Source organism: Pristiophorus japonicus, chromosome 12, assembly GCF_044704955.1.
Source record: "Pristiophorus japonicus isolate sPriJap1 chromosome 12, sPriJap1.hap1, whole genome shotgun sequence".
Taxonomy (NCBI): domain Eukaryota; kingdom Metazoa; phylum Chordata; class Chondrichthyes; family Pristiophoridae; genus Pristiophorus; species Pristiophorus japonicus.
Window position 1 is genome coordinate 96,533,863 of NC_091988.1, and position 27,560 is coordinate 96,561,422.

Sequence of the window (27,560 nt, forward strand, 5' to 3'; positions counted from 1 at the left end):
CCCTTATGCACTCCAGGAAATCCTCCTCCACCGTATTGCTTCCAGTTTGGCTAGCCCAATCTATGTGCATATTAAAGTCACCCATTATAACTGCTGTACCTTTATTGCAAGCACCCCTAATTTCCTGTTGGATGCCCTCCCGAACATCACTACTACTGTTTGGAGGTCTGTACACAACTCCCACTAACGTTTTTTGCCCTTTGGTGTTCTGCAGCTCTACCCATATAGATTCCACATCATCCAAGCTAATGTCCTTCCTAACTATTGCCTTAATCTCCTCCTTAACCAGCAATGCTACCCCACCTCCTTTTCCTTTTATTCTATCCTTCCTGAATGTTGAATACCCTTGGATGTTGAGTTCCCAGCCCTGATCATCCTGGAGCCACTGAAGGCAAGAGTGGTGGTAGCGTTATGCCTCCCTCCAAAGTCACATATATTCGTTAGTTGGAGTGTAGGGTTACTCACGCATTCACTCCTTTGCTCATTCTTTGCAAGTTTTTCTGATCTATTGGTTACTTTTCCTTCTATTTTTTGAAGGTAGTTCAATGGCAACTAAAAAGTAATGTTTATTTTGCACACCACTATGCAGCTGCTAAGAGCCCCAGTCTCCCAGGACTGTACAGCACTATTAAAGAGGCACATGTTCACTTCATCATTACATTTGGTTTTTTACAGAAACAGGAAATCTGGCTCCAGATTTTGGGTCCAACTAATTTGAAAAACTTGCAAAGCTTAATAAGGGCTCTTTCTACTACAACACGTTTACAATAACAGTGCATTACGTTTATTAACTTTGTACATATAAAACGCAAGTGAAGTTAATACAGTAACAGTTTGAAATGAGCTCAAATAGCAGAAAACTAGTTTGGGGCATCAAGTACTTTTCATGTCGACCTGCACGCAGTCACAAACTAGGTGCTCTGAATCCTCCCATCTCCCAGCAGGAACAGTCCTACAAGATGGACCAATCAGGTGTAGGATAGCAGGTTGACATCGTAGGAACCATCCACCTGTGGGCAGGACATAAGCAATGCCTGGTGAGACTGACTCCTTCATGTTCTGAATGCATTTCAATTCATTGCCTTTTTTCTCTTTCAACAATCCTTCCTTCTTTCCTGAACTACAGTTCTACAGGTGTGAATCATCTTCCTGTACTTTGCCCGTGGCATTCTTCATGTACGAGTCTGGACAGTGAGCATGGCAAGCTGGTGGACTGTAGAGGCTATCATAGCATATTCTAATCCTGTCTTCCGCTGACATCCACACACAAGGTGTCCAAAATTGCCCTGCGCCCCGATTGGTCAGGGTAACCTGCTGGGGCTGGGACTTCCTGCGCCCGTTGCAGATGTCCCGCCCTTGCTGCTTACTTGAATTCAGTGCTCCTCAAAGTGGAGCGCAATCTCACATGCTCCAGTTCCTTTAGGGACGGGTCCCGAGCCGCTACTGGGCAGAGTACTGCAGCGCTACGCAGATGCTCCGTGTAGTGGGCACGCTTCAACGCCCCTCCCCTTCACAGTGAGCAGTCTGCAAGGCCTATGATGGCGCCCACTAGGGCCTCCAGCACGGCACCTAAAACCGGACCACGCAAAGTAATCGGTAATGCAGCCAACCAGAGAGGTGGCAAAACATCTAACATGGTGGCGTGGGCACTGGTGCCCTCCCCTTTAACTTCCGCCCCGTTTGACACCGTGGCCAGCCTCGCGGGGTAGAAAGGGGTCCCACTTTCCATTCTGCCCGTTTGTAAACTACACCAAGAGCCAGATACTGACACTTACATCAAACCGACCGACACGTGCAGTTGATGGATTGTTCCGGACCATTTCAGTTAACACCCACATCTGCTGAACACTGGAAGCCACAACCTCTGGATCCGGGAGTCCCTGTTAAAGGACATGGATAGTTGAAGAAAGTGAACAAAGTGCAGTGACTGCACCTTATCCTCCACAGTCCTGCTTGTACTCTCTCCAGTTTCATGGTGACACTATTATTTACCATGGCCCCTCAGTTCACAATAACATTCTTCTCACCCCCTCAGTGCTGCCACTAACTCCTCGTTTCCTTTCTTCCCCCTTCCTTCCCACCACTCTCGTTCCCATTGCATCAATGACTTCTTTCCTTTTGCATTCCTCCCACAACCCCTTTCCCTCTCTCCGCCGTCACCCTTTTAATTCCCCTCTTTTCTGCTCATCCCGCATTCAATTACACCAGATCAGCTATGATCCAATAGAATGGTGGAACAGGGTTGAGGGGTTGGATAGCCTTCTCCTGTTCCCATGTCTCCTATAATCTATAGCAATAAACGTTTTACAAATAAATTTGACTGTTCCCAGCTTAGTGCTGGGAAAGTGGTGCAGAACAAGAAGTGGAAACAGTGATGTGAGATGGCCTGAGGGCAGGTGGGTGATATGGGGCATGGAGAAGGGCGAATGAGGTCGGTGGGTTATATCATTTATTTCTTAAAAGATAAAGTTGCATTTTTTTTTTTTAATGTTACCTGATGTAGTTACATGGCCCTGGAAATAAAATTTTAAATCAACAGTGAAATAAACTTATCTACAGTACCACCTACAAAAACTGAGCTAGGAGACATGGCTGCAGGAGCTGACTGTTAGGAGCACTAAACAGAAGTATAAAGGACAGCATAAAATATCTAACTGTTAAAAACAATACCCAGGCATAAAGTCCTGACACAGGAAGCAAATGTGAGAAACTAGGCACAAGGCATTTAAGATCGTACTAGCTGATCTTCCTTGGCATTGCTCAAGCGTAGAGTGAGGTTTGGAGCACAATTCCTTCAGTGACGTTTAGCTGCTAACCTCATCCACTTAAGACCAGTGCTCAGAAAGTCACTCTGAGGTAGTTGTCTAAACAAGTCCAGAAGTCAATTAGAAGTTAATTATTGTTTGTTGTTGGAAGTTTCTCCAGATTAACAACTCTTGCTTTCTCCCTCTTGTCTCAAGGTTTTAAAAAAAGCACAAAATAACTGGCATTCCATTTTTTTTCTTACAATTGCTCACTTGTGACCTTGGGACTGTGGCCAATATGGTCAAACATTTTTATTTATAGATTTAGTCTATTCCTGTATATTCAAAGTCCAGTGACTTGAATTATGAAATTTAAATGAAACAGCACAAAAGCACGAGTTCAGTTCAAATGAACAGATAATTTGAATTAACCAACCAAATGAAGAGGAATATGCTGTACATGGACATCAAAGAGCAAGTCAAATAGAAAGCACTTCTCTTGACATTCTGCTTTATTGATAGGAATTCAGCATGTTGTTTGTTTCCCCCTCACCAACTCTTCTGAAGCTAATGCCCCTTTGCCGTGGTATGGCTCCACTGTCGGTCAGTTTCCAGAGTGGCCACGATTCACACACAAGTCTTTTGTCGTGAATGCTGGCGGGCTAATTGCAGCATCACAGCAGAGCTCGACTTCCACAGGACAATTTCCAATCAAAAGCCGAGAACATTGGCTCATTTTCCTCTCCTAGCCCAGGGTTGGTGAGACCAATTGTAATGACAATTGATGGCCCAGCTTGAAATCAATTAACTTGCCGCAGACCAGGAATCAAACCTGGGACCTTCTGGTCCATATGGGTAAGTTACATGCTGCCCTTCTAAACTGACTGAATGGGGGAACGTACCATGTGGCTGAGCATGGACTGGAACAGCAAGATAAATCTCTACTGGCTGCACTGAGCTTTGATAACTGTGTGTGGGAATGAAATGCAGCCTGAGTTCCAGCACAGTCTCAGCATTGATGGTACTACAAGGATTCACGACAAACGACGCCAGCCGCGGAAGTGAAGGAGAACAAGGTAACACGAGTAACTTCACCTTCAACTGGATGATAACCGACATTCATTTATAGGCAACAGTAAACGGATAAATACATTTGGGGATTCAGGAACATCTGAATAGAGGAGCAGCAGCTTAGCCTTTTGGGTGGAGACCCTTTTCTCTTTCCGAAGCTGAATGGACCCGTCGTAGTTGCAGCTGTAAAAAAATCTGCATCATACTCACGTCACTCAAGTTCAAAGGTCGCTCGGGAGTGAGCTGAGAAAGCCATGGTCCCTGCACCTTCTGTAAAATAGAAATAGTTACAACCGGTTATTAAAGAAATACTGACTGTATTTATTTGGGCTGCACACCTTTAACCCTTAACTTCTGACAGATCCAAGGAATTCCCCAGGTCCATTGCTGTTTTTGCTTTATGCATGTATCACTGAAATAAACAATGTTACAATCATAGTTACTGAAACTGGTTTTATAATTGGAATATTAACCCAATAGAATGAAAGTGCACATAAACCACAGGTAGAACACAAAATAATTTTTTTTTTTAAATTTCAATTCTGTGCGATCGTCATCTTCATTTTTCTTCCTTCCCATTGTTATCTGTCTTTCTCCCAATTTTATTCCCCTATCACAGAATTTCGCCAAGTTTGCGACTGTATTTTTTGCCGCGATTTGACCCTCCACGGCGAAAACCCGGTCTGCAGGATCTTCGGGCACTTTTTTGCGGCGTTGCTTCCACGTACGACCGGGGAGAGATGTAACGCCGCGGATTGCGTTACCGTCGGACTTTCGTCACTGTTCGCCATACCCAGAATACCGACAGGTCAAACCTATCGGTGCAGCCCAGCCAGCAGCGGTAAGTATGAAGACCTGAAAAAAAGGTAAGTTAAAGTTTTTATTTTTAAATTATTTTTCAGCGATTTAGTAGGCAAGGGTTTTGTGAATGTTTTTTTCTATTTTAGTTTTTATTGTTTCCCCCCCATCCCCCTCCCAAGGCCTCTCTTGCAGTGCCATCGGCCCTGGATTAAAGTTACCGAAACTCGTGGTTTGCGCCGCGAATCCTCGTGCAAAACCGACTTTACCGATGCACACCTGGACATAAAGGCCGAAATTTAGGCCTAAAAATGGTAGTGCAGTGAAAACGGTCATTTTGGCGTAAAACTACTGTTTGCTGACAACTGAAATTCTAGCCGATTGACTCTTATAAACAGAGTACAACTCCTTAGGGTACAGTTCCACAGGCTCAGATAGTCTTCACCCAGATGGCCATTCTTCATCTGTGAGCCTTGAAAATGACCAGTCAGCAGACCGTACGAGCGTGGCAGGCATCACAGCCGAGCCTAATCAGTTCCCATCCAACATGCAAACACACGTATTCCAGCAAGGGTCACGGAGAGTAATGAGCAGTAGCGATGCTTTTCTTCCTCCCCTTCACTGGCCCAAAAATACTAAGCCCAACTACAGCATCGACAATGAGTTCCAGAGTGTAACTTGTGGTCTGTATGGCCCAGCATGATACCGAGGCATTCGGCAAATTTCTGTTTTCTAACTATTATTTTATATTATTCTACCGTATCTATCCTATCTGATCAGACCTTTCAGGAGTGACATTAGGAAACACTTCTACACGCAAAGGATGATAGAAGTTTGGAACTCTTCTGCGAATGCTAGATCAACGTTAATTTTAAATCGGAGATTGATAGATTTCTGTTAACCAAAGATTTTTAAGGGATGTGGGGCAAAGGCGGATATATGGAGTTAGGTCACAGATCAGCCATGATCTCATTGAATGGCGGACCAGGCTCGAGGGCAAAATGCCCATCTCCTGTTCCTATCCTTCCCACCTGAATAATGTTTTAAACCCTTTACCTACTTTTTCCTGACTCTCGCTACTTAAGGGCTGTTTTTGAGCCAACCAACTGTCTAAATTATGATTGCTAGTCTAATTGCATCACAGATGAGACCAGATCTATCCCGGATTACGTAGAATATACAGCACATAAACAGGTTTTCAGCCCAACCGGTCCATCCTGGTGTTTATGATCCACTTGAGCCTCCTCCTATCCTTCCTCATCTAATTCTATCAGCATAACCCTCTCTTCCTTTCTCCCTCATATGTTTATCTATACTATTCGTCTCAAGCACGCCCTGTGGTAGCGAGTTCCACATTCTCACCACTCTCTGGGTAAAGAAGTTTCTTCTGAATTCCCTATTTGATTTATTGGTGACTATCTTATATTGATGGCCTCTAACTTTGCTCTTCCACAAGTGGAAAGACTCTCTGGGCTCAAGTTTTAGCTTGAGTTGCTCCTATTTTTTTTGAACAACTAGTTTAGAATCGAGTATCTTAGAAATTGCAATTCTCGACATTCAGTTTGCTCCAATTCTAGTCAGTTAGAATAGTTTCGTTTTAGAACAGTTTTTTTTTTCCAAAAGGAGGCATTACCAGCCACTTAAGCCTGTTTTGCAAGTTTAGGCAGCAAAAACTTACTCCAAACTAACTTAGAATGGAGTAAGTGTAGATTTTTATACACTGAGAAAAACCTTGCCTACACTTTATAAATTAAGCGCAGAGAACGAGAGATGAGGGGGGCGGAAGTTAGAGGATTTTACAAGCATTAAACACCTCATTTTTACAAATAAAGAGCCATCAATAATAAATGATAAATAAATCAATAAATCAAATCAAAAATTAATAAAAATAAATCAAAAAATCAATAAATAAAAAACTAAAAGTTTCTACTCACCTACTGCAGCACCGGGAGTCCTTCAACAACCTGCTCGACGGGCCCGTCCCCAGCGAGAGGCCGGGCGGGCGGGCCCCGCCACTGCCGAGCAGTTCTGGCGGGGCCCGCCCCCAGGAGATGTAGGGCGGGGCGCCGCGGAAGAGGTAAGGGCTGTCAGGCCACTCGGCCCGGAATAGGGGCGACGTCCATTCGGTCAGGGATAGGGTCGTCGCTCGGAGACAGGACGCGCTGGGAGGGCCAGGAGCTACTACACACGCGTGCAGCTGCCGGCACTGTTTTTGGCGCAGGGCTGTAGCTCCGCCCCCAGCAGCTCCTGCTGCACCGCGCCAAGCTGGAAACAGGTCTACAGATATCGGAGAATCGCGAGGTAAGTTTTCGGCGCAATTTCTGTTCCACAAATTAGGCCTTACTAACCCAACACATATCAATGTAATACACTTGTTGGCAGACCCGCAAAACCTATCTGCAGCAGGACGGGTAAACTCCTTACAGCCATGATCTGATTGAATGGTGGAACAGACTCAAAGGGTCAAATGGCCTACTCCTGCTCCTATTTATCTTCTAGTTGACAGCGGGGAGAAAAGATGGCAGCAGCCAGAATGCCTGGCATCTGCTTTTATCTCAGCTGTTACTTTCACAAGACCTGCTGAGGATTTGATTCCTTTTGATGTGATTGAAAAACACAGCGCAGTTTAAAAGAAAACTGTGCATGAATCAACATGCTACGATGACCGTATTTCTTTTTTAAACTACAGGTATTTTAATTGGAACCAGGACTAAAGTCACTAAGCTGACATTGACTACGTTAGCCCACTATGGTAAGTTCACTGTTGGAATCTGCTGGGAATGTACTATGGAGTCAATTTTGTGAAAATGCAAGGTATGTTTTATTTAATTTGTAATTATTAAATTTTTGACAGTCATAAAAATGGTGATGATTCAGCCATTTTCTTCTCTCGAAGTTCCTGTCTACCCCTATAAATGTGGTATTATTGGTGAGATTTTCCAAGAGCTTGCATTCAACCAGCACGGAACTGAATACTGTTGGCAGCTCAGCAGATTTACTGATCTGCACTGTGCATGCAAGGCTTCCCTGGGATTGTGGGGAAAAAAATTACATCTAGGTTTAACAAATTGCTGTGCAAAGTGTCATGAACTACACAGCTTGTGCTGCAAGTACTGCACAGAGTTTCTTAACCGATAAGGGAATAAGGCGTTATGGGGAGCGGGCAGGGAAGTGGACCCGAGTCCATGATTGGATCAGTCACGATTGTATTAAATGCGGAGCAGGCTTGAGGGGCCGTATGGCCTACTCCTGCTCCTATTTCTTATGTTCTTATGTAGTTACTGTATATTGGGAAGTCCAAAAGCATCTCCATTATGTCTGAAAGCCCCCTCTCCCATTTTCACTCCAACCTTGTTGGTCTGGCCTCTGACACTGCTCCAGCCAGCCTCAACCCAAGCTTCAGGAACAGTCGGCCAAGTTTTCCATTTGTAGTGCCGACCGTAACCCTGGCGGGGCTACAATCAGAAATTCTAGGCCAGGATCTCATCATTCCCCTTGGAAATTCACAATCCTCCAGTCTAAACTCCGCGCAGTCCTCCAGTCTAAACTCCGCGCAGTCCTCCAGTCTAAACTCCGCGCAGTCCTCCAGTCTAAACTCCGCGCAGTCCTCCAGTCTAAACTCCGCGCAGTCCTCCAGTCTAAACTCCGCGCAGTCCTCCAGTCTAAACTCCGCGCAGTCCTCCAGTCTAAACTCCGCGCAGTCCTCCAGTCTAAACTCCGCGCAGTCCTCCAGTCTAAACTCCGCGCAGTCCTCCAGTCTAAACTCCGCGCAGTCCTCCAGTCTAAACTCCGCGCAGTCCTCCAGTCTAAACTCCGCGCAGTCCTCCAGTCTAAACTCCGCGCTGTCCTCCAGTCTAAACTCCGCGCTGTCCTCCAGTCTAAACTTCGCGCAGTCCTCCAGTCTAAACTTCGCGCAGTCCTCCAGTCTAAACTTCAGCAACATCAGAATGTAGCTATTTGCCTATTCATAAATCACTAGAGGGCTGGCCATTCTAGACTGGGTGATGTGTAATGAGAAAGGACTAATTAACAATCTTGTGTGCGAGGCCCCTTGGGGAAGAGTGACCATAATATGGTAGAATTCTTTATTAAGATGGAGAGTGACACAGTTAATTCAGAGACTAGGGTCCTGAACTTAAGGAAAGGTAACTTCGATGGTATGAGACGTGAATTGGCGAAAATAGACTGGCGAGTGATACTTAAAGGGTTGATGGTGGATAGGCAATGGCAAACGTTTAAAGATCACATGGATGAACACAACAATTGTACATCCCTATCTGGAGTAAAAATAAAATGGGGAAGGTGGCTCAACCGTGCCTAAGAAGGGAAATTAAGGATAGTGTTAAATCCAAGGAAGAGGCATATAAATTGGCCAGAAAAAGCAGCAAACCTGAGGACTGGGAGAATTTTGTAACACAGCAGAGGAGGACAAAGGGTTTAATTAGGAGGGGGAAAATAGAGTATGAAAGGAAGCTTGCTGGCAACATAAAAACTGACTGCAAAAACTTCTATAGATATGTGAAGAGAAAAAGATTAGTGTAAACAAACATAGGTCCCTTGCAGTCAGACTCAGGTGAATTTATAATGGGGAACAAAGAAATGGCGGACCAGTTAAACAAATACTTTTGTTCTGTCTTCACGAAGGAAGACATAAATAATCTTCCGGAAATACGAGGGGACCGAGGGTCTAGTGAGAAGGAGGAACTGAAGGAAATCCTTATTAGGCAGGAAATTCTGTTCGGGAAATGGATGGGATTGAAGGCTGATAAAGCCCCGGGGCCTGATAGTCTACATCCCAGACTACTTAAGGAAGTAGCCCTAGAAATAGTGGGTGCATTGGTGATAATTTTCCAACAGTCTATCGACTCTGGATCGGTTCCTATGGACTGGAAGGAGCTAATGTAACACCACTTTTTAAGAAAGGAGGGAGTGAAAACAGGTAATTATTAGCCTGACATCAGTAGTGGGGAAAATGTTGGAATCAATTATTAAAGATGAAATAGCAGCACATTTGGAAAGCAGTGACGGGAATGGTCCAAGTCAGCATGGATTTATGAAAGGAAAATCCTGCTTGACAAATCTTCTAGAATTTTTTGAGGACGTAACTGGTAGAGTGGACAAGGGAGAACCAGTGGATGTGGTGTATTTGGACTTTCAAAAGGCTTTTAACAAGGTCCCACACAAGAGATTGGTTGCAAAATTAAAGCACATGGTATTGGGAGTAATGTACTGACGTGGATAGAGAACTTGTTGGCAGACAGGAAGCAGAGAGTCGGGATAAACGGGCCCTTTTCAGAATGGCAGGCAGTGACTAGTAGGGTGCCGCAGGGTTCAGTGCTGGGACCCCAGCTATTTACAATATACATGAATGATTTGGATGAGGGAATCTCCAAGTTTGCAGATGACACTAAGCTGGGAGACAATGTGATCTGTGAGGAGGATGCTAAAAGGCTGCAGGGTGACTTGGACAGGTTAGGTGAGTGGGCAAACGCATGACAGATGCAGTATAATGTGGATAAATGTGAGGTTATCCACTTTGGTGGCAAAAACACGAAGGCAGAATATTATCTGAATGGCGGCAGATTAGGAAAAGGAGAGGTGAAACGAGACCTGGGTGTCATGGTACATCAGTCATTGAAAGTTGGCATGCAGGTACAGCAGGCGGTGAAGGCGGCAAATGGTATGTTGGCTGGGGGTTTTGAGTATATGAACACGGAGGTCTTACTGCAGTTGTACAGGGCCTTGGTGAGGCCACACCTGGAATATTGTGTTCAGTTTTGGTCTCCTAATCTGAGGAAGAATGTTCTTGCTTTTGAGGGTGTGCAGCGAAGGTTCACCAGACTGATTCCTGGGATGGCAGGACTGACATATGAGGAGAGCCTGGATCGACTGGGCCTGTATTCAATGGAGTTTAGAAAGATGACAGGGAATCTCATAGAAACATATAAAATTCTGACGGGACTGGACAGGTTAGATGCAGGAAGAATGTTCCCGATATTGGGGAAGTCCAGAACCAGGGGACATAGTCTTAGGATAAGGGGTAAGCCATTTAGGACTGTGATGAGGAGAAACTTCTTCACTCAGAGTTGTTAACCTGTGGAATTCCCTACTGCAGAGAGTTGTTGATGCCAGTTCATTGGATATATTCAAGAGGGAGTTAGATATGGCCCTTACGGCTAAAGGGATCAAGGGGTATGGAGAGAAAGCAGGAAAGTGGTACTGAGGTGAATGATCAGCTATGATCTTATTGAATGGTGGTGCAGGCTCAAAGGGCCGAATGGCCTACTTGTGCACTTATTTTCTATGTTTATACTCTTCAATTTTGGAGCTGTTTATCTCATCTTTTACCTTTCTGTCGTTTCATAATTTGACTTTTGAATGTCACCTTTGCACTTCTTATCAGCTTTGTAAAATGACTAACGGCAGACTATTAAAATCACTATTTGTCTCTTTATAATAGTATCTATCTGACTCTCGACTTTTATTTTTTGTACTCCACTCTCCCTCAATGTTTCTCGGTGCAATGAAGGGGCACTCTTGAGTTACTTGTCTCCAGTTCTTTAAGGTTTGTATTTATTTTCAGATTTTTTTTTCATTCCCGGGCTGTGGGTGTCGTTGGCAGGATCAGCATTTATTGCCAATCCCCAATTGCCCTTGACCCGGTGGTGGTGAGCTGCCTTCTTGAACCACTGCAGTCTTTGTGGTGAAGGTACTCCCACAGTGCTGTTAAAGAGGGAGTTCCAGGATTTTGACCAGCGACGATGAAGGAACGCAGATATATTTCCAAATCAGGATGGTGTGTGACTTGAAGGGGAACTTGCAGGTAGTGGCGTCCCATGCGCCTGCTGCCCTTGTCCTTCAAGGTGGCAGAGGTCGTGGGTTTTGAAGGTGTTGTCGAAGAAACCGTTGCGAGTTGCTGCAGTGCATCTTGTAGATGGTACACACTGCAGCCACTGTGCACCGGTGGAGGGAGTGAATGTTTAAGATAGTGGATGGGGTGCCAATCAAGTAGCTGCTTTGTCCTGGATGATGTTACACTTCGAGTGTTATTGGAGCTGCACTCATCCAGGAAAGTGGAAAGTATACCATCCTGACTTGTGCCTTGTAGATGGTGGAAAGGCTAGCTTTGCATTTCTAGTGTGTGCATTTCCAGTATTTTCTGTTTTTATGGAAGTGTGACTGCAACTTGGTTCAATTTCTTAACCCAAGGCGGCACATACACATTATTTAGTTGTTGGTTGATGCATTATGATATAACGCAAAGGTCCTGAAACTTTTTCTTTTCGTGAGCCCATGATAGGAACTGATATGTGCTGGTTCTCGAGCTGAGGTGTGAGAATAGAATACAAGAATTGGAGAAGGGGATCATGGCTGATCTTCTACCTCAACTCCACCTTCCCGCATTCTCCCCGTATCCCTCGATTCCATTAGTATCTAAAAAAAACTATCACTCTCTGTCTTGAATATACTCAACAACTGAGCATCCCCAGCTCTCTGGGGTAGAGAATTCCGAAGATTCACAACCATTTGAGTGAAGAAATTTCTCCTCATCTCAGTCCGAAATGGCTGACCCCTTATTCTGAGACTGTGACATCTACTTCTAGACTTCCGAGCTAGGGGAAACATCCTCCTAGCATCTACCCTGTCAAGCCCTGTAAGAATTTTATGTTTCAGTGAGATCATCTCTCATTCTTCTAAACTCTGGAGAATACAGGCCTAGTCTCTCCTCATCGGATAACCCTCCCATCTGAGGAATCAAGTCTGGCGAACCTTTGTTACACTTCCTCTAAAGGCAAGGATATCCTTCCTCAGGTAAGGAGACCAAAATTGTACACATTATTCAGGTGTGGTCTCACCAAGGCCCTATATAATTGTAGTAAGACTTCTTTACTCCTGCACTCTAATCCCTTCGTAATAAAGGCTGACATACCATTTGTTTTCCTAATTGCTTGCTGTACCAGCATGTTAACTTTCAGTTAAATATTAGACAGTCACTATGTCAGGGTGTGAGAAAGCATTTCCTGGGATCAAATTACATAAATTGTATTTATCTTTTGTCACTTAAATTGTCATGAATCAACATATTATATGGGTTACAATTTTATGTTATGTTGTCTGAAAGACAGGTTTTAAATATTTCTCTTGTGGCTGTCTTAAGAGATACGCAGAACTGATACTTACATCCTTGTCGTGGTCACACTCATACACTTTGATGTCTTCCACTGTAAAGTTCAGCCAAACTGGAGACGGCTGCCGCAGGATCAGGCGCACTGTCATTACATCATCTGGTTCAAACAGCATCTACAGTTTAAGGCCAATTTATGTCGTCAGTCAATTTACAACTTGCACACAAACGCCCAACAAAATCCTATTATCTTACTGCAGCAGAGACATTCGAATGACATGCTGGCGCACACTAGCAATGCACTTACATTGCCCATTTGCTGTCAATAGCAGCTCCAAAGTTGGCAGCAAACTTCGAAAGTTGGAGCAAAATCCATCACCAAAGAGGTGTTTTCAGCCTCTGCCTCGGAGAACAACAAAAACACAAAGCAGCCCATCACTAGAGGAGCCAAACCTTTTGGCCATTAACAGGCTAGCGGAGCTGCTCACACCTTCTGAGGGACAGTATAAACCTTCATTTAGAAAGACACAGATTAATCAAGGTCAGTCAGCATGAATTTGTTAAGGGAAGGTCGTGTCTGACGAACTTGATTGAGTTCTTTGAAGAGGTAACAAGGAGCGACGATGAGGGCAGTGCATTTTCAAAGTTTACAAGGATTTTAGCAAGGATTTTGACAAGGCCCCACATAGTAGGCTAATCAAAAAAGTAAAAGCCCATGGGATCCAAGGGAGAGTGGCAAATTGGACCCAGAATTGTCTCAGTGGCAGGAAGCAAAGGGTAATGGTTGAGGGGAGCTTTTATGACTGGAAGGCTGTTTCCAGTGGGGATCCACAGGGCTCAGTACTCAGTCCCTTACTTTTTGTAGTATATATTAATGATTTGGACTTAAATGTAGGGGGCAAGTTAAAGAAATTTGCAGATGATACAAAAATTGGTCATGTGGTTGACAGTGAGGAGGAAGGCTGCAGACTGCAGGAAGGTATCGATAAACTGGTCAGTTAGGCAGAAACGTGGCAAATGGAATTCAATCTGGAATAGTGTGAGGTAATGCATTTAGGGAGGAGCAACAAGGCAAGGGAATACACAATAAATGGGAGGATACAGAGATGTGGAGGATCAGAGGGACCTTGGTGTATATATCCACAGATCCTTAAAGGTAGCAGCTCGATAAGGTAATTAAAAAGACATAGGGGATTCTTTCCTTTATTATCCGAGGCATATAATACAAGAGCAAGGAAGTTATGCTAGAACTGTACACAACATTAATTAGACCACAGCTTGCGTACTGCGTGCAGTTCTGGTCACCACATTACAGGAAGGATGTGTTTGCACTAGAATGGGTGCAGAGGAGATTTAAGAGGATGTTGCTGGAAAACTTTAGCTATGAGGAAAGATTGGACAGGCTGGGGTTGTTTTCCTTGCAACAGAGGAGGCTGAGGGGAGATTTAATTTAGGTGTATAAAATTATGAGAGGCCTAGAGTGGATTCTATGGGCCCAAGTTTCGAGCCGCGCCTAGAACAGCGCAGTCCCGACCTGGATATCTGTTTTTCGAGCCACAAAGTGCGCCTAAAAAAAACCTCCAGATTCTCCAGCTCCCTGCAGGTCCTCTGGCCCTCGGCGCAGCACAGCAGGAGCTGTAGGGGGCGGAGCCAGGTCCCTGCGCTGAAAAACAGTGCCGGGACCTCTGCACATGCGCGCTATAGTGGGCGCGCAAGTGCAGTAGCTCCAGGCGCCCAAAACTGGAGGGAGGGGCCGAAGCACGCAGCCCCTAGCCCTGGCCGAATGGCCTCACTGGGGCTGTGTGAATAAGGCTCCTCCCACGGCCAGCTCCTCCCGACCCAACTCGACTCGCGCTTCCCGCCTCCAGACCGGACCCGACACCGACCTGACTCCCGCTCCCCTCCCCGCCTCCGGACCCGACCCGACTCCCGCTCCCCCCGCCCCCGGACTGGATCCGACCTGACCTCCCTCCCCCCGACCTGACCGCCCTCTCCCTCCCTCCCCCCGACCCGAACCGAACCGACCTCCCTCCCTCCCTCCCACCACCCCCTCACCCACGTTCCCCCCGACCCGAACCAACGCCACCTACCTGTAAATCTGGTGCTGGGGACGGGCCCTGCCCGAAGTCTCGGGCCCGGCCCGTTCAGCCTCCCTCCCCCTTCTCATTTCCATCCCCCGCCCAATCTCCTTCCCCCCACCCTTCTCCTTCCCCCCCCCCCTCCCATCTTCTTCCCAATCTCCTTACCCCCCTATCCCTCCCTCTGCTCCCCCCCTCTCGCTGTCAGAAACACAGACACTGACAGACAGAGAATGAGAGACACACACAGACATACAGAGAGATAGAGACACTGACAGAGACACACTGGGGGGGGGGGGGGGGGGAGGGGCATCCCAGCACGCTGTTGGAGGGCTCCCGGTGCTGCAGTCGGTAAGTAGAAAATGTTTTATTTATTGATTTAAAAAATATATTATTTATTAATTTTTTTTGATTTATTGGTTGATTTATTTATGTATTTATCATTTATTATTGATGATGGCTCTTTATTTGTAAAACTGAAGTGTTTAATGTTTGTAAACTTCCCTTTAAACCCCCCCCCCCCGCCATTCCCTACGCCTGATTTGTAACCTACGCCTGATTTTCTAAAGTGTAGACAAGGTTTTTTTGAGCATACAAAAATCTTCACTTACTCCATTCTAAGTTAGTTTGGAGTAAGTTTTCACTGACGAAACTTTGAAAACAGGCGTAAGTGGCCAGACACGCCCCCTTTTGAAAAAAATTCTGTTCCAAAGTGAAACTGTTCTAACTGACTAGAACTGGAGCAAACTAAATGACGAGAATTCCGATTTCTAAGATACTCCGTTCTACACCAGTTGCTCCTAAAAATCAGGAGCAAATATGGTGGAAACTTGGGGCGTATGTTTCTATTCTCCCTTACAGATCAAGAAAGCGATTCTCGGGAAGGTGTTGGGGGCTGATGGCGTGTTTAAGTTACACCATGCTGGGATGGGACAGTCTCGATGGAGAAGTTTGTCTTTTCCTGTCCTTCTTTGTATGTGTGTATTTTGCTGTTGTTCGCTTGTACTGATTTTTTCAGTTGTTGGGGAAGTTATTAAACTCAGCAAAATAGTTGTTTTTCTGAAGTTGTAAGCAACAAGTGTGTATTAATTCACATGTGTACTGTTGTTTTAAAATGGATCCAGGCAGTATAGAAACCAATCCACAGGGAGCTTTCGTTTGCATTTGTCCCGTGCTATGACTGACCTCCAAGTGTTTAAAATAACACTGGGTGCCATGCTGCACCTTGATGGGTTTAAACATTCTCAAGTCATTTAAAAATAAACATAGAAACATAGAAAATAGGTGCAGGAGTAGGCCATTCGGCCCTTCGAGCCTGCATCGCCATTCAATAAGATCATGGCTGATCCTTCCCTCAGTACCCCTTTCCTGCTTTCTCTCCATACCTCTCGATCCCCTTAGTCATAAGGGCCATATCTAACTCCCTCTTGAATATATCCAATGAACTGGCATCAACAACTCTCTGCAGTAGGGAATTCCACAGGTTAACAACTCTGAGTGAAGAAGTTTCTCCTCATCTCAGTCCTAAATGGCTTACCCCTTATCCTAAGACTGTGTCCCCTGGTTCTGGACTTCTCCAACATCGGGAACATTCTTCCTGCATCTAACCTGTCCAGTCCCGTCAGAATTTTATGTTTCTATGAGATCCACTCTCATCCTTCTAAACTCCAGTGTATAAAGGCCCAGTTGATCCAGTCTCTCCTCATATGTCAGTCCAGCCATCCCTGGAATCAGTCTGGTGAACCTTCGCTGCACTCCCTCAAAATCAAGAACGTCCTTCCTCAGATTAGGAGACCAAAACTGAACACAATATTCCAGGTGAGGCCTCACCAAGGCCCTGTACAACTGCAGTAAGACTTCCCTGCTCCTATACTCCAATCACCTTGCTATGAAGGCTAACATATCATTTACCTTCTTCACCGCCTGCTGTACCTGCATGCCAACTTTCAATGACTGATGAACCATGAGACCCAGGTCTTGCTGCACCTCCCCTTTTCCCAATCTGCCGCCATTCAGATAATATTCTGCCTTCGTGTTTTTGCCCCCAAAGTGGATAATCTCACATTTATCCACATTATGGGCCCGAGTTTCGGGCCGCACCAGACATGGACGCCTGTTTCTCGCGCCACAAAAAAACTTACCTATTCTCCGGCTCCCTGCAAGTCCTCTGGAGCTGGGCGTGGCGCAGCACGAGCTGTGGGGGGGGCGAAGCCAGGTCCCTGCGCTGAAAACAGTGCCGGGACCTCTGCACATGCGCGCTACAGTGGACGCGCATGTGCAGTAGCTCCAGGCGCCCAAAACTGTGGGAGGGGCCCGAAGCACGCAGCTCCTAGCCCTGGCCGTATGGCCTCATGGAGGCTGCTTGGATAAGGCTCCTCCCACCCGACCCCCGCTCCTCACCCCCCGCCCCGGCGACTCGACCTCTGCTTCCCCCCGGCGACCCGACCTCCGTGTCCCCCCCCCCGCGACTCTCTCTCCACCCACCCCCCGTGACTCTCTCCTCCCCTCCCCCCAAGGCCTGACGCCACCTACCTGTAAATCCAGCCCGAAGTCTTGGGCCCGGCCGTTCAGCCTCCTTCTCTCCCTCCCTCCCTCCTCCCCTCCCTCCATCCTCTCTCTCTCTCTCCCTCCCTCCTCCTCCTCCTCCTCACCCCACCTCCCCCATCTCCACCCCACCCCCTCTCCTCCTCCCATCTCCACCCCACCCCCCCCATCTCCACCCTACCCCATCCCTCCTCCCCACCCCACCCCCTCTCCTCCCCACCCCACCCCCTCTCCTCCTCCCATCTCCACCCTACCCCCCCCCCCATCTCCACCCTACCCCACCCCTCCTCCCCACCCCACCCCCCTATCTCCCCCCAACCTCCCCATCCTCCTCCCCACCCCACCCCATCTCCTCCTCCCCACCCCTACTCCTCCCCTCCCCACCCCACCCACGCTCCTCCTCCTCATCCCCACCCCCACTCCTCCCCACCCCATCCTCCCCCTCCACCCCATCCTCCCCCTCCACCCCCCTCCTCCTCTCCTCCCCCCTCCACCTTCCCTCCCCTCCCCCCCTCCTCATCCTCCTCTCCTCCCCTCCCCTCCCACTTCTCCCCCTCCCCTCGCTGTCAGAAACAGACAGACAGAGAGTGAGGCACACACACAAACAGACAGAGAGATAGAGACACTGACAGAGACACACTGGGGGGGACGTCCCAGCATGCTGTTGGAGGACTCCCGGTGCTGCAGTCGGTAAGTAAAAATGTTTTATTTATGGATTTTAAAATTTTTTTTATTTTTTATTAATTTTTTTGATTGATTTATTGGTTGATTTATTGATGTATTTATCATTTATTATTGATGATGGCTCTTTATTTGTAAAACTGAAGTGTTTAATGTTTGTAAACTTCCCTTTAAACCCTAGCCCCCCCCCCACCTTTCCCTACGCCGAATTTGTAACCTACGCCTGATTTTCTAAAGTGTAGACAAGGTTTTTTCAAACGTACAAAAATCTTCACTTACTCCATTCTAAGTTAGTTTGGAGTAAGTTTTCACTGACGAAACTTTGAAAACAGGCGTAAGTGGCTGGGTACACGCCCACTTTTGAAAAAAAAATCTGTTCCAAAGTGAAACTGTTCTAACTGACTAGAACTGGAGCAAACTAAATGCTGAGAATTCAAATTTCTAAGATACTCCATTCTAAACCAGTTGCTCCAAAAAAACAGGAGGAACTCAGGCTGAAACTTGGCCCCAATGTTGCATCTGCCATGTATTTGCCTACTCGCCTAACCTGTCCAAGTCACCCTACAGCCTCTTAGCGTCCTCCTCACAGCTCACACCGCCACCCAGTTTAGTGTCATCTGCAAACTTGGAGATATTACACTCAATTCCATCATTTAAATCATTAATATGTATTGTAAAGAGCTGGGGTCCCAGCACTGAGCCCTGCAGCACTCCACTAGTCACTGCCTGCCATTCTGAAAAGGACCCGTTTATCCCGACTCTCTGCTTCCTGTCTGCCAACCAATTCTCTATGCACGTCAGTACATTGCCCCCAATAATAACCTTACCAAAAGCCTTTTGAAAGTCCAAATACACCACATCCACTGGTTCTCCCTTGTCCACTCTACTAGTTACATCCTCAAAAAATTCCAGAAGATTTGTCAAGCATGATTTCCCCTTCATAAATCCATGCTGACTTGGACCAATCCTGTCACTGCTTTCCAAATGCGCTGCTATTTCATCCTTAATGATTGATTCCAACATTTTCCCCACTACTGATGTCAGGCTATCCAGTCTATAATTACCCGTTTTCTCTCTCCCTCCTTTTTTAAAAAGTACTGTTACATTAGCAACCCTCCAGTCCATAGGAACTGATCCAGAGTCGATAGACTGTTGGAAAATGATCACCAATGCATCCACTATTTCTAGGGCCACTTCCTTAAGTACTCTGGGATGTAGACTATCAGGCCCTAGGGATTTATCGGCCTTCAATCCCATCAATTTCCCCAACACAATTTGCCGCCTAATAAGGATATCCTTCAGTTCCTCCTTCTCACGAGACCCTCGGTCCCCTAGTACATCCTAGTTACTTGTGTCTTCCTTTGTGAAGACAGAACCAAAGTATTTGTTCAATTGGTCTGCCATTTCTTTGTTCCCCATTATAAATTCACCCAAATCCGACTGCAAAGGACCTACGTTAGTCTTCACCAATCTTTTTCTCTTCACATATCTATAGAAGCTTTTGCAGTCAGTTTTTATGTTCCCGGCAAGCTTCCTCTCGTACTCTATTTTCCCCCTCTTAATTAAACTCTTTGTCCTCCTCTGCTGAATTCTACATTTCTCCCAGTCCTCAAGTTTGCTGCTTTTTATGGCTAATTTATATGCCTCTTCCTTGGATTTAATACGATCCTTAATTTCCCTTGTTAGCCACGGTTGAGCCACCTTCCCCGTTTTATTGTTACTCCAGACAGGGATGTACGATTGTTGAAGTTCATCCATGTGATCTTTAAATGTTTGCCATTGTCTATCCACCGTCAACCCTTTAAGCATTATTTGCCAGTCTAATCTAGTCAATTCGCGCCTCATACCGTCAAAGTTACCTTTCCTTAAGTTCAGGACCCTAGTTTCTGAATTAACTTTGTCACTCTCCATCTTAATAAGAGATTCAGATCTTTAATTCAAATGTAATATAGGGTTTCATATTTTTTCCAGATTGTCAAATTATCTCGAGAATCTTTATACTGATGAAAACAAATCAGACTCTGAGCTTCTGTTCTAATCTCTAGGATCTAATCCATGTCACACCATAGATGGTCTTTCAATTCACTTGTACCTTTTTGCAGGCAGTGACCAATACAAGTTAACATACTCCAAGTGTGATTAGTAACTCTCTATAGAAATGTTAACCCTCTGACGTTTTGTCACCAGCCATGATACCAAACATCTTTCTCGAGGATTGCTATTGGAAAGGGATTTGCAGTTGCAATTTCGTACGATGAGCTCTTGATTTCAGTAAGGTTGCTGTGGACACCAGCCAGCACAGACCAAACACCAACAATGGAAGTTCTGTTCAAACGATATCAGTTGTTTATTTTTAATCGAGTGCTTTTATTTGCTCAGTGGATGCAGACTGTCTCACTGCTTCTACATGAGCGCAGTGTGGGCAGGGGTCCAAAAAGTTGTCCAATCCAAACGCAGATGGTTGGTAAATGTGAATGTAATATATTTGTCTGAAAAATGCAACTTGAGAAGAATTAATAAGTTAAGAAATTAATTTGTTTCAGTTAAACAGTTGTTCCCTACTTGAGGGACAGGACATTGTATGACACATTGGTACAGAAAGTTTAACAAGACTGAACAGATTGAATTCACCGTGTCAGTAAGCGGGACTTCGTCTTTAGAAATGAGCAATCATATTTCTTTAATGGTTGTACTGGGAGTTCTTAGAAAGGGTAATTGACCTATTAGACTTTTTGCAATGTCAGCATATTTATCGATTGTATTTACAGTATTAATCAAATTGTATACTTTTGATCTCGAATTAACTGCAAATAAATCTATTAGATCTCGGCTGTAAAACCTGGTTTCAGTTTAATATCCACTATTCCAAAGTAGGTATCGTGTTGCAGTGGGAGATTGTGTCTAATCCAGCAACAGATTACTGTAAATAGGGTAATTGCCTGTCTGAGTCACAAGACCCTGCAAGGGAAGATTACAGAAAAGGTACAGCTTCTCGAACATAGGGGACAAGGTCTGATTAAGAGAACCACTGTTTAACAGTGGAGAGCGAAACTAGTTCCATAAAATACCCAGTAAAACTGTAACATGGTAAAGATCACCTGCCTTGTCGAATGTACCGTTGCCTTTTTTGTTCCATGGGACTTACCATTTGAGATATCCTTACACCTGGTTACCCAGTGGAGCTGCTTGGATTAGATTGGTTTTAAATATGTCCTGTAGTGACTCAACAGATTACAATGAAATATTTTGCTTTGCTTGCAAACCAACTCAAAGGCACTAAAAGCAGGGAAAGTTAGGATCGCTGGGTTAGGAATTTCTGGTTTATTCTGTGCACCTCCTCAGGGTCTGTCCCTAATCTACTTCATTGTCGAACTGTATGGGGAAAAATTTGAGGGGGTGACACTGACGGCCGATGTTTACCGCCTCCAACCGGGATATTCACTATTAGCGCCCCAAGATGGGAGTGCAACGTTAAGGGCCCCTCTTAGGACGCTAACCCTGATTTTTAGGGCGATATCACGGGATGCTGCTGAAATTCAGGCGCTAGCAAACTGGAATTCTAGCGCCTAAAGGAGAGGTTGGCCCACCTGAATAGTGAAAATAAATGCAAGGGAGGTCATTTCAACACTCGTAAACAGTAAACAAAGTAAAATAAATGCGAAATAACAATGTAAATTTCACAAACCTCACTTTATAACTATCCACCTGCTGAACCATTTCCTTATCGTCCCGGGAGGTTTAGGAACGCTATTCCTCTGTCGCGATTAACACAAGGCGCTAAGGCAGGTTTGCGGCCGTGGTACTAACGGGGCGTTGCACACGCATTGACCTCACCAAGTGGGTGGTGCTAGAGTGCGCAGCGCTGACTGCCAGCGCCGCCGGTAAACCTACACTGAAGTTACCGGGAGGCACTAACAGCGCGGTGCTCTGGCGGCAAGTGCTTCACGGCACCAGTGGCACTCAGCAACCGAATTTTTAGCTCCAAGAGTCTAAAGTCAAACGTGTTTAGGTAGCCTCAATCTAATGCCTAGTGGGTGTGGGGTCACTGCACAATACTGCCCATAATTTGGCACAAAATTGATAAAATCATTCAGTGATGCTACAAAGAAGGTTAGTTTGGGAAATTGAAAATATTGCTACAGTTGGAGATTAAGGTTGAAACATAGCACTGGCAACCAATTGTGGATTTATCCAACCTCTGATGTGCAGTAGCTCGAGTATTAAAGAGTTAAGATGAAACAATAACAGTCAGTCTGTTGAAACAAACTTAGTTCGAGTCAAACCTCACCTGATGTCTATAGATGGAAAAGTAGTCCTGTGCTCCGTTCTCAGTGTGGGGATTGGGCATCAGGCACATATTCCTCAGGCAGGTCTTCCACTTCAACAGCTTCCTGTCAGACTCCACGGTCACTCGGCGTTGAAGACGTACCGTTAAGAAAGCAGTGTAATAATTCTTAAATGTGATTTTCTGAAGCTGGTCAGTGAAGAGTAATACAACATAAGGTTAAGAGTCAGCTGAATGGGGGACATCACAAGTTCTTCAAACGAAGGAGGAAAAGTTCTAAAAAAGACAATTAAAACAAATGACAGGACATTTTGACAGAAGCTAAACATGATAAATTTGGAAGAGTTTAAAAATATTTGAGAGAAAAGGAGCATATCAAAGTGAATTGGTCAAACAATGTATTCACTCTGCCTGCAGCAACAGGTTAGATGTTACAAGTATATAACTAAAATATACAGCTTACAATTCAACCACATTACAAACAAATGTGACAGAATAGATCCGCTCCGCATTAAAAGATAGCGTTCTCCCAACAACAGAGTTGGACTGGGCGAGGATGTCACCCCTAATGGCAGAGACGTATGGGATAGAGGTCAGCCTTTTGTTTCAATGCACTCGTAGTTAAACGTTTGTCTTTTTAAAAAAAAAAAAATTTACTGTTCCTCGCCTTCAATTCCCAGCTGAGAAGATTGACCATTTAACAAGCTTCAAAAATTTTACCAATATGCTTTTTGAAACAGTTGGCATTTGTAAGATGAAACTTATCTGCATGTTCTGATAGTGTTTTAATAATGCTTTGGTTTAACTATTATATAACATTAACTAAATGCATGTAAGCTTATGTTAACCATTTTAAAGTAAAGCGTGATGGTAAATTGAGCCATTATTATGTTAACCATTTTTGAAACTGCTGATACAAGCTTCATGTCGAAGTAGAATGATCAAGGCCAGAATATTAAGATAAAGGTATGCAGCATTCACCATTTCTTATGCTAATTTTGCAAAGCCAAGCTTAATAATGAAGTGTGTGTAAAGTTGTCTGTATAATAGTTCTCGGAGAAGTGATTCATTCTACAGAAAGGGAGGGAGGATAGAGATAACAAAGAAGGTCAAAGGCAGAAGACTTAGAATGATGTATTGTAAGGCTTCAACAGTTGCAGACTTTTACAACATTTGAATGGGAGGAAAAAGGTATAAGAATAGCACTATTGAACTCTGGAAGCAGCGCAAACACAGAGGAAGACTGGAGGAGGACAACAGTCAACAGAACACAGCAAGAGACAGCACTGCAGTCACTCAGTGGGCTTCCGTTGAGGTGTCAACTAAGGCCTTGTTAAGTATTATTACTTTGTACTGGAAGTAAACCACTTAATAAAATCTGTTGTGCTTATTTACAATATACCTGTACCCAGCGTGTTTGTTGTGGTCACGGACAGGTCTCTTCTGTCAGATCTCACAGAGCTTACACATTAGTGTGCAACGGTAGTTTAGAGCAACAAAACGGTCCCAACCAAAGTCACGAATGACATTCTCTGAGACTGTGACTATGGTGTATTATTCCCCCGGTGTTCTACTCAACCACTCTGCAGTCTTTGGCTCAGTTGACCATACCATCTTCCTCCAACAACTCTCCTCCATTGTCCAGGTCGATGGGACTGCCCCCTCTTGATTCTACGTTTACCTATCCGACTGTAGTGTGAGCATCTCCAGAAATACCTTCCTGCTTGTTGATATCCAGTTCTGGATGAGCAGAAATTTTCTCCAATTAAATATTTGGAAGACCAAAGCCATTGTTTTTGATCCCCATCACAAACTCCATTCCCTAGCCACTGACTCCATCCCTCTCCCTAATATCTGTCTGAGGTTGAACCACATTGTTCGCAACCTTGGTGTCATACTTGACCCTGAAATGAGCTTCTGACCACATATCCATGGCATAACTAAGACCACCTATTTTCACCTCCGTAACGTTGCATGTCGCTGCCCTTGCCTCAGCTCATCCGCTGCTGAAACCCTCATCCATGCCTTTGTTAGACTTGACTATTCCAATTCCTGGATGGCCTCCCATGTTCTACCCTGCGTAAACTTGTCATCTAAAACTTGCTGCCCATGTCCTAACTCACACCAAGTCCCGTTCACCCAGTACCCCTGTGCTCGTTGACCTACATTGGTTCCTGGCTAAGTAATGCCTCGATTTCAAAATTCTCATCCTTGTTTTCAAATCTCTCCATGGCCTCGCTCCTCCCTATCTCTGTAATCTCTTCCAGCCCCACACCCACTCCAGAGATGTCTGCACTCTTGAGCATCCCTGATTATAATTACTCAATCATTGGTGGCTGTGCCTTCTGTTGCCTCGGCCCTAAGCTCTGGAATTCCCTGCCCAAACCTCTCCGCCCCTCCCTTTCCTCCTTTAAAACACTCCTTAAAACCTACCTCTTTGACCAAACTTTTGGCCATCTCCCTTAATTTCTCCTTAAGTGGCTTGGTGTTGTTTATTTTTTTGACTGATAAGACTCCTGTGCAGCACCTTGGGACATTTTACAACGTTAAACGCACTATATAAATACAAGTTATTGTTGATAAGAGATAGCTCCACCACCTCACTCGAAGTCTCCACCAGCTCTGTGTTATCAGAATGCTTGTCCAACATCCAGTCCGGGATGAGCACAATTTCCTTCAGCTAAACATTGAGAGGATTGAAGCCACTGTCTCCAGTCCCCGCCACGATCCCCGTTCCCTTGTCACTGACTCCATCCCCCTCCCTGGCCACTGTCTCAGCTTGAACTAGACTGTTTGCAACTTCGGTGTCCTATTTGACTCCAATCTGAGCTTCTGAACCCCATAGCTTCTCCATCACAAACTTCCATTGCCTGTCTCCACCTCGTCTTCGCTACATTGACTCACATTTAAAATTCTCATCATGTTTAAATCTCTTCCCATTTCTGTAACCTCATTCAGCCCTGCAAGCCCCTCTTTCCTGAACTCTCTGCTCCTCTGACTCTGGCCTTTGTATATCTCCCCCTACATTCGCCCCACCATTGACAGCTGTGACTTCAGCTGCCGAGTCCCCATGCTTTAAAATGTCCTCCTAAACCACTCAGCATCTCTCTCCTCAAGACTCTCATTAAAACCTACATCTTTCACCAAGCTTTTGTGCACATCTGTCATTTGGCCAGGTTTTCAGATAATCATTGAAACTACAACTTAAGATATTTGAATACAATATGCTGATTAAATACTTTAATATGATTTATAAAACCATGGATATTTCCATTTTCAGTTTTCCCTTTAATAATTAATACGATTGAGAGGCACAAGACTCACATACATTAATGATTCTCTCCCGTGGAAAAGTCACCTCGATTACAAACACTCCGGGTTTTGCTGAGTCTGTTTTCATATCCCCAGCCTGTAGCGCAATCGGACTTTTGATTATACATGCAATACTGTCGTCTGCCATTTTAGCTGTGTGTATAAAGGAGATTGGTGTTAGACATAACCATTTGCCAGTGGAATAATGGAAGATTGCCTAAATATTTCAAACCCCTCGAGTTGGTAGAACTTCATTATGGGAATTCTAAACCTCTCGCATTTTAGGAAACTCTATCGATTATTGTATCTACAAAGCATGCTAGAGATAGTGGAGCAGGAAAATAAATGCTACAAAAAAAGATTGCCTCAATTGTAACTTAATTTACAATTTTGGCAAGTTCAAATTTCTGTACTCAACGTAAATCTGTTAGGGTACTCTAATCATTCCCAGTATTAAATATCAAAATTTCCAGCATCACCTTCTACAAAAAATATGCCTACTGCAGTGATATTTCATTATACTGCCAATAAATTAGCCACGGTATTGGAATGATAGCATTGGGAAGCAATTCAGTTCTTTGTCTCTTGCTCACTTTTTAAAAGCTATTTTTCTCTTTTTAAAAAAAAGACTTGTATTTATATAGCCTTGAATGACCATTAGACATCCCAAAGCACTATATGGCCAATGGAGTACTTTTTGAAGTGTAGTTACTGTTGTAATGTAGGCAACACGGCAGCCAATTTGCACACAGCAAGGTCCCACAAACAGTAATGTCCATTTTAGGATAAATATTGGCTTGTAAACTGGGGATGACTCCCTGCTCTTTTTCAAAATAGGATCTTTTACATCCACAGGAGGGGACAGACAGGGCACCAGTTTAACATCTCACCTGAAAGATGGCACCATTGACAGTGTAGCACTCCCTCAGCACTGCACTGGAGTATTAGGCTAGATTTTTTTTGTGCACAAGTCTCTGGAGTCGGACTTGACCCATGCCCTTTTGACTCAGAGACGAGGGTGCTCCCAAAGGAGCCACGGCTGACACTTTCTCTTGAGGTCACTCCAGGTCTATTTTCAAATTGCCGGATGCTAACGAGCTTTAGGCAGGTCTCAGTTAGGGCAGCAGTGGGGCACAATGCCACTGGTCTCAGTGTGAGTAAACTAAGGGGGAACGGGGAAATCTGGGACCTTACTCTAATAACCATGCAGGGATCATCTTGTATACGGCATTGAATGCACAGAGCATCATGCTCAGATGTGATGCCTCACATTTGAAGTCCTGCTGCACTGCAATGTTAACCTGGATTATAGGCTTAATTCATAAAGTGGGTCTTGGACCCAAAACCTTCTATCAAATGAGGCAAACTGACCCCTACAATTATTACATCCAGAACAGCTTGTAAGATGCATTTGAAATTGAGTGTAGTTTCCCTCACTACACGGGATAGGGAACAATGAGAAAGGAAGGGGGGCTTTGTTTTTGCTGGGAAGTGGGATTGGATGTGGATATTGGGGCTTTAGTACCTCATGTAACCATAGCCCTTCATGCAATAACTGGGCAAGAATGTTCTAATGTTTCATATCTCAGATATTGATATACTGCAGCTCGAATGGTGAAACCTTCAACAAAATAATAATACACTTTATCTAAAATGAGACAAAATGCTGAAAATGATCATTTGAAGCTGCCCAGCCTGGGTTGAACACTCACACAATTCCACCAGTGTTTATAATATTTAACAAATCACAGGACATGGGAAAACATACCTCAGCGGCGGGCCCTAATTCCCGAACCAATGCTGACAATTGCTGTCCCGTTGTAAGTGAGGAAAAGGCAGGTTCCTCACCCACACATCCGGGGCCTGGAAAGCGCAGCGCCACCATGGCGACCGATGACGTGCCGGGAGGAGGCGGGGCCGGG

General features: G+C 44.9%; 1 protein-coding gene across 5 annotated transcripts; it reads right to left on the minus strand.

Annotated features, from left to right (window-relative positions):
- Positions 1-761: 761 nt before the first annotated feature.
- nicn1 (nicolin 1) lies at positions 762-27,560 on the minus strand. 5 transcript variants are annotated; one of them, XM_070895771.1, is made up of 7 exons: positions 27,407-27,497; positions 25,655-25,791; positions 22,330-22,515; positions 12,795-12,914; positions 4,026-4,085; positions 1,776-1,880; positions 762-1,010 (listed from the first exon to the last, which is right to left on the minus strand). In XM_070895771.1, the coding sequence occupies exons 2-7, from the start codon at positions 25,784-25,786 to the stop codon at positions 969-971; spliced, it is 645 nt and encodes a 214-aa protein (XP_070751872.1). In that variant the 5' UTR covers positions 25,787-25,791; positions 27,407-27,497; the 3' UTR covers positions 762-968. The 5 variants fall into 5 exon arrangements, with proteins under 5 accessions (XP_070751872.1, XP_070751873.1, XP_070751875.1 ...); XM_070895772.1 differs by lacking the exon at positions 25,655-25,791 and having other exon boundaries at positions 27,407-27,560; XM_070895774.1 differs by lacking the exon at positions 12,795-12,914.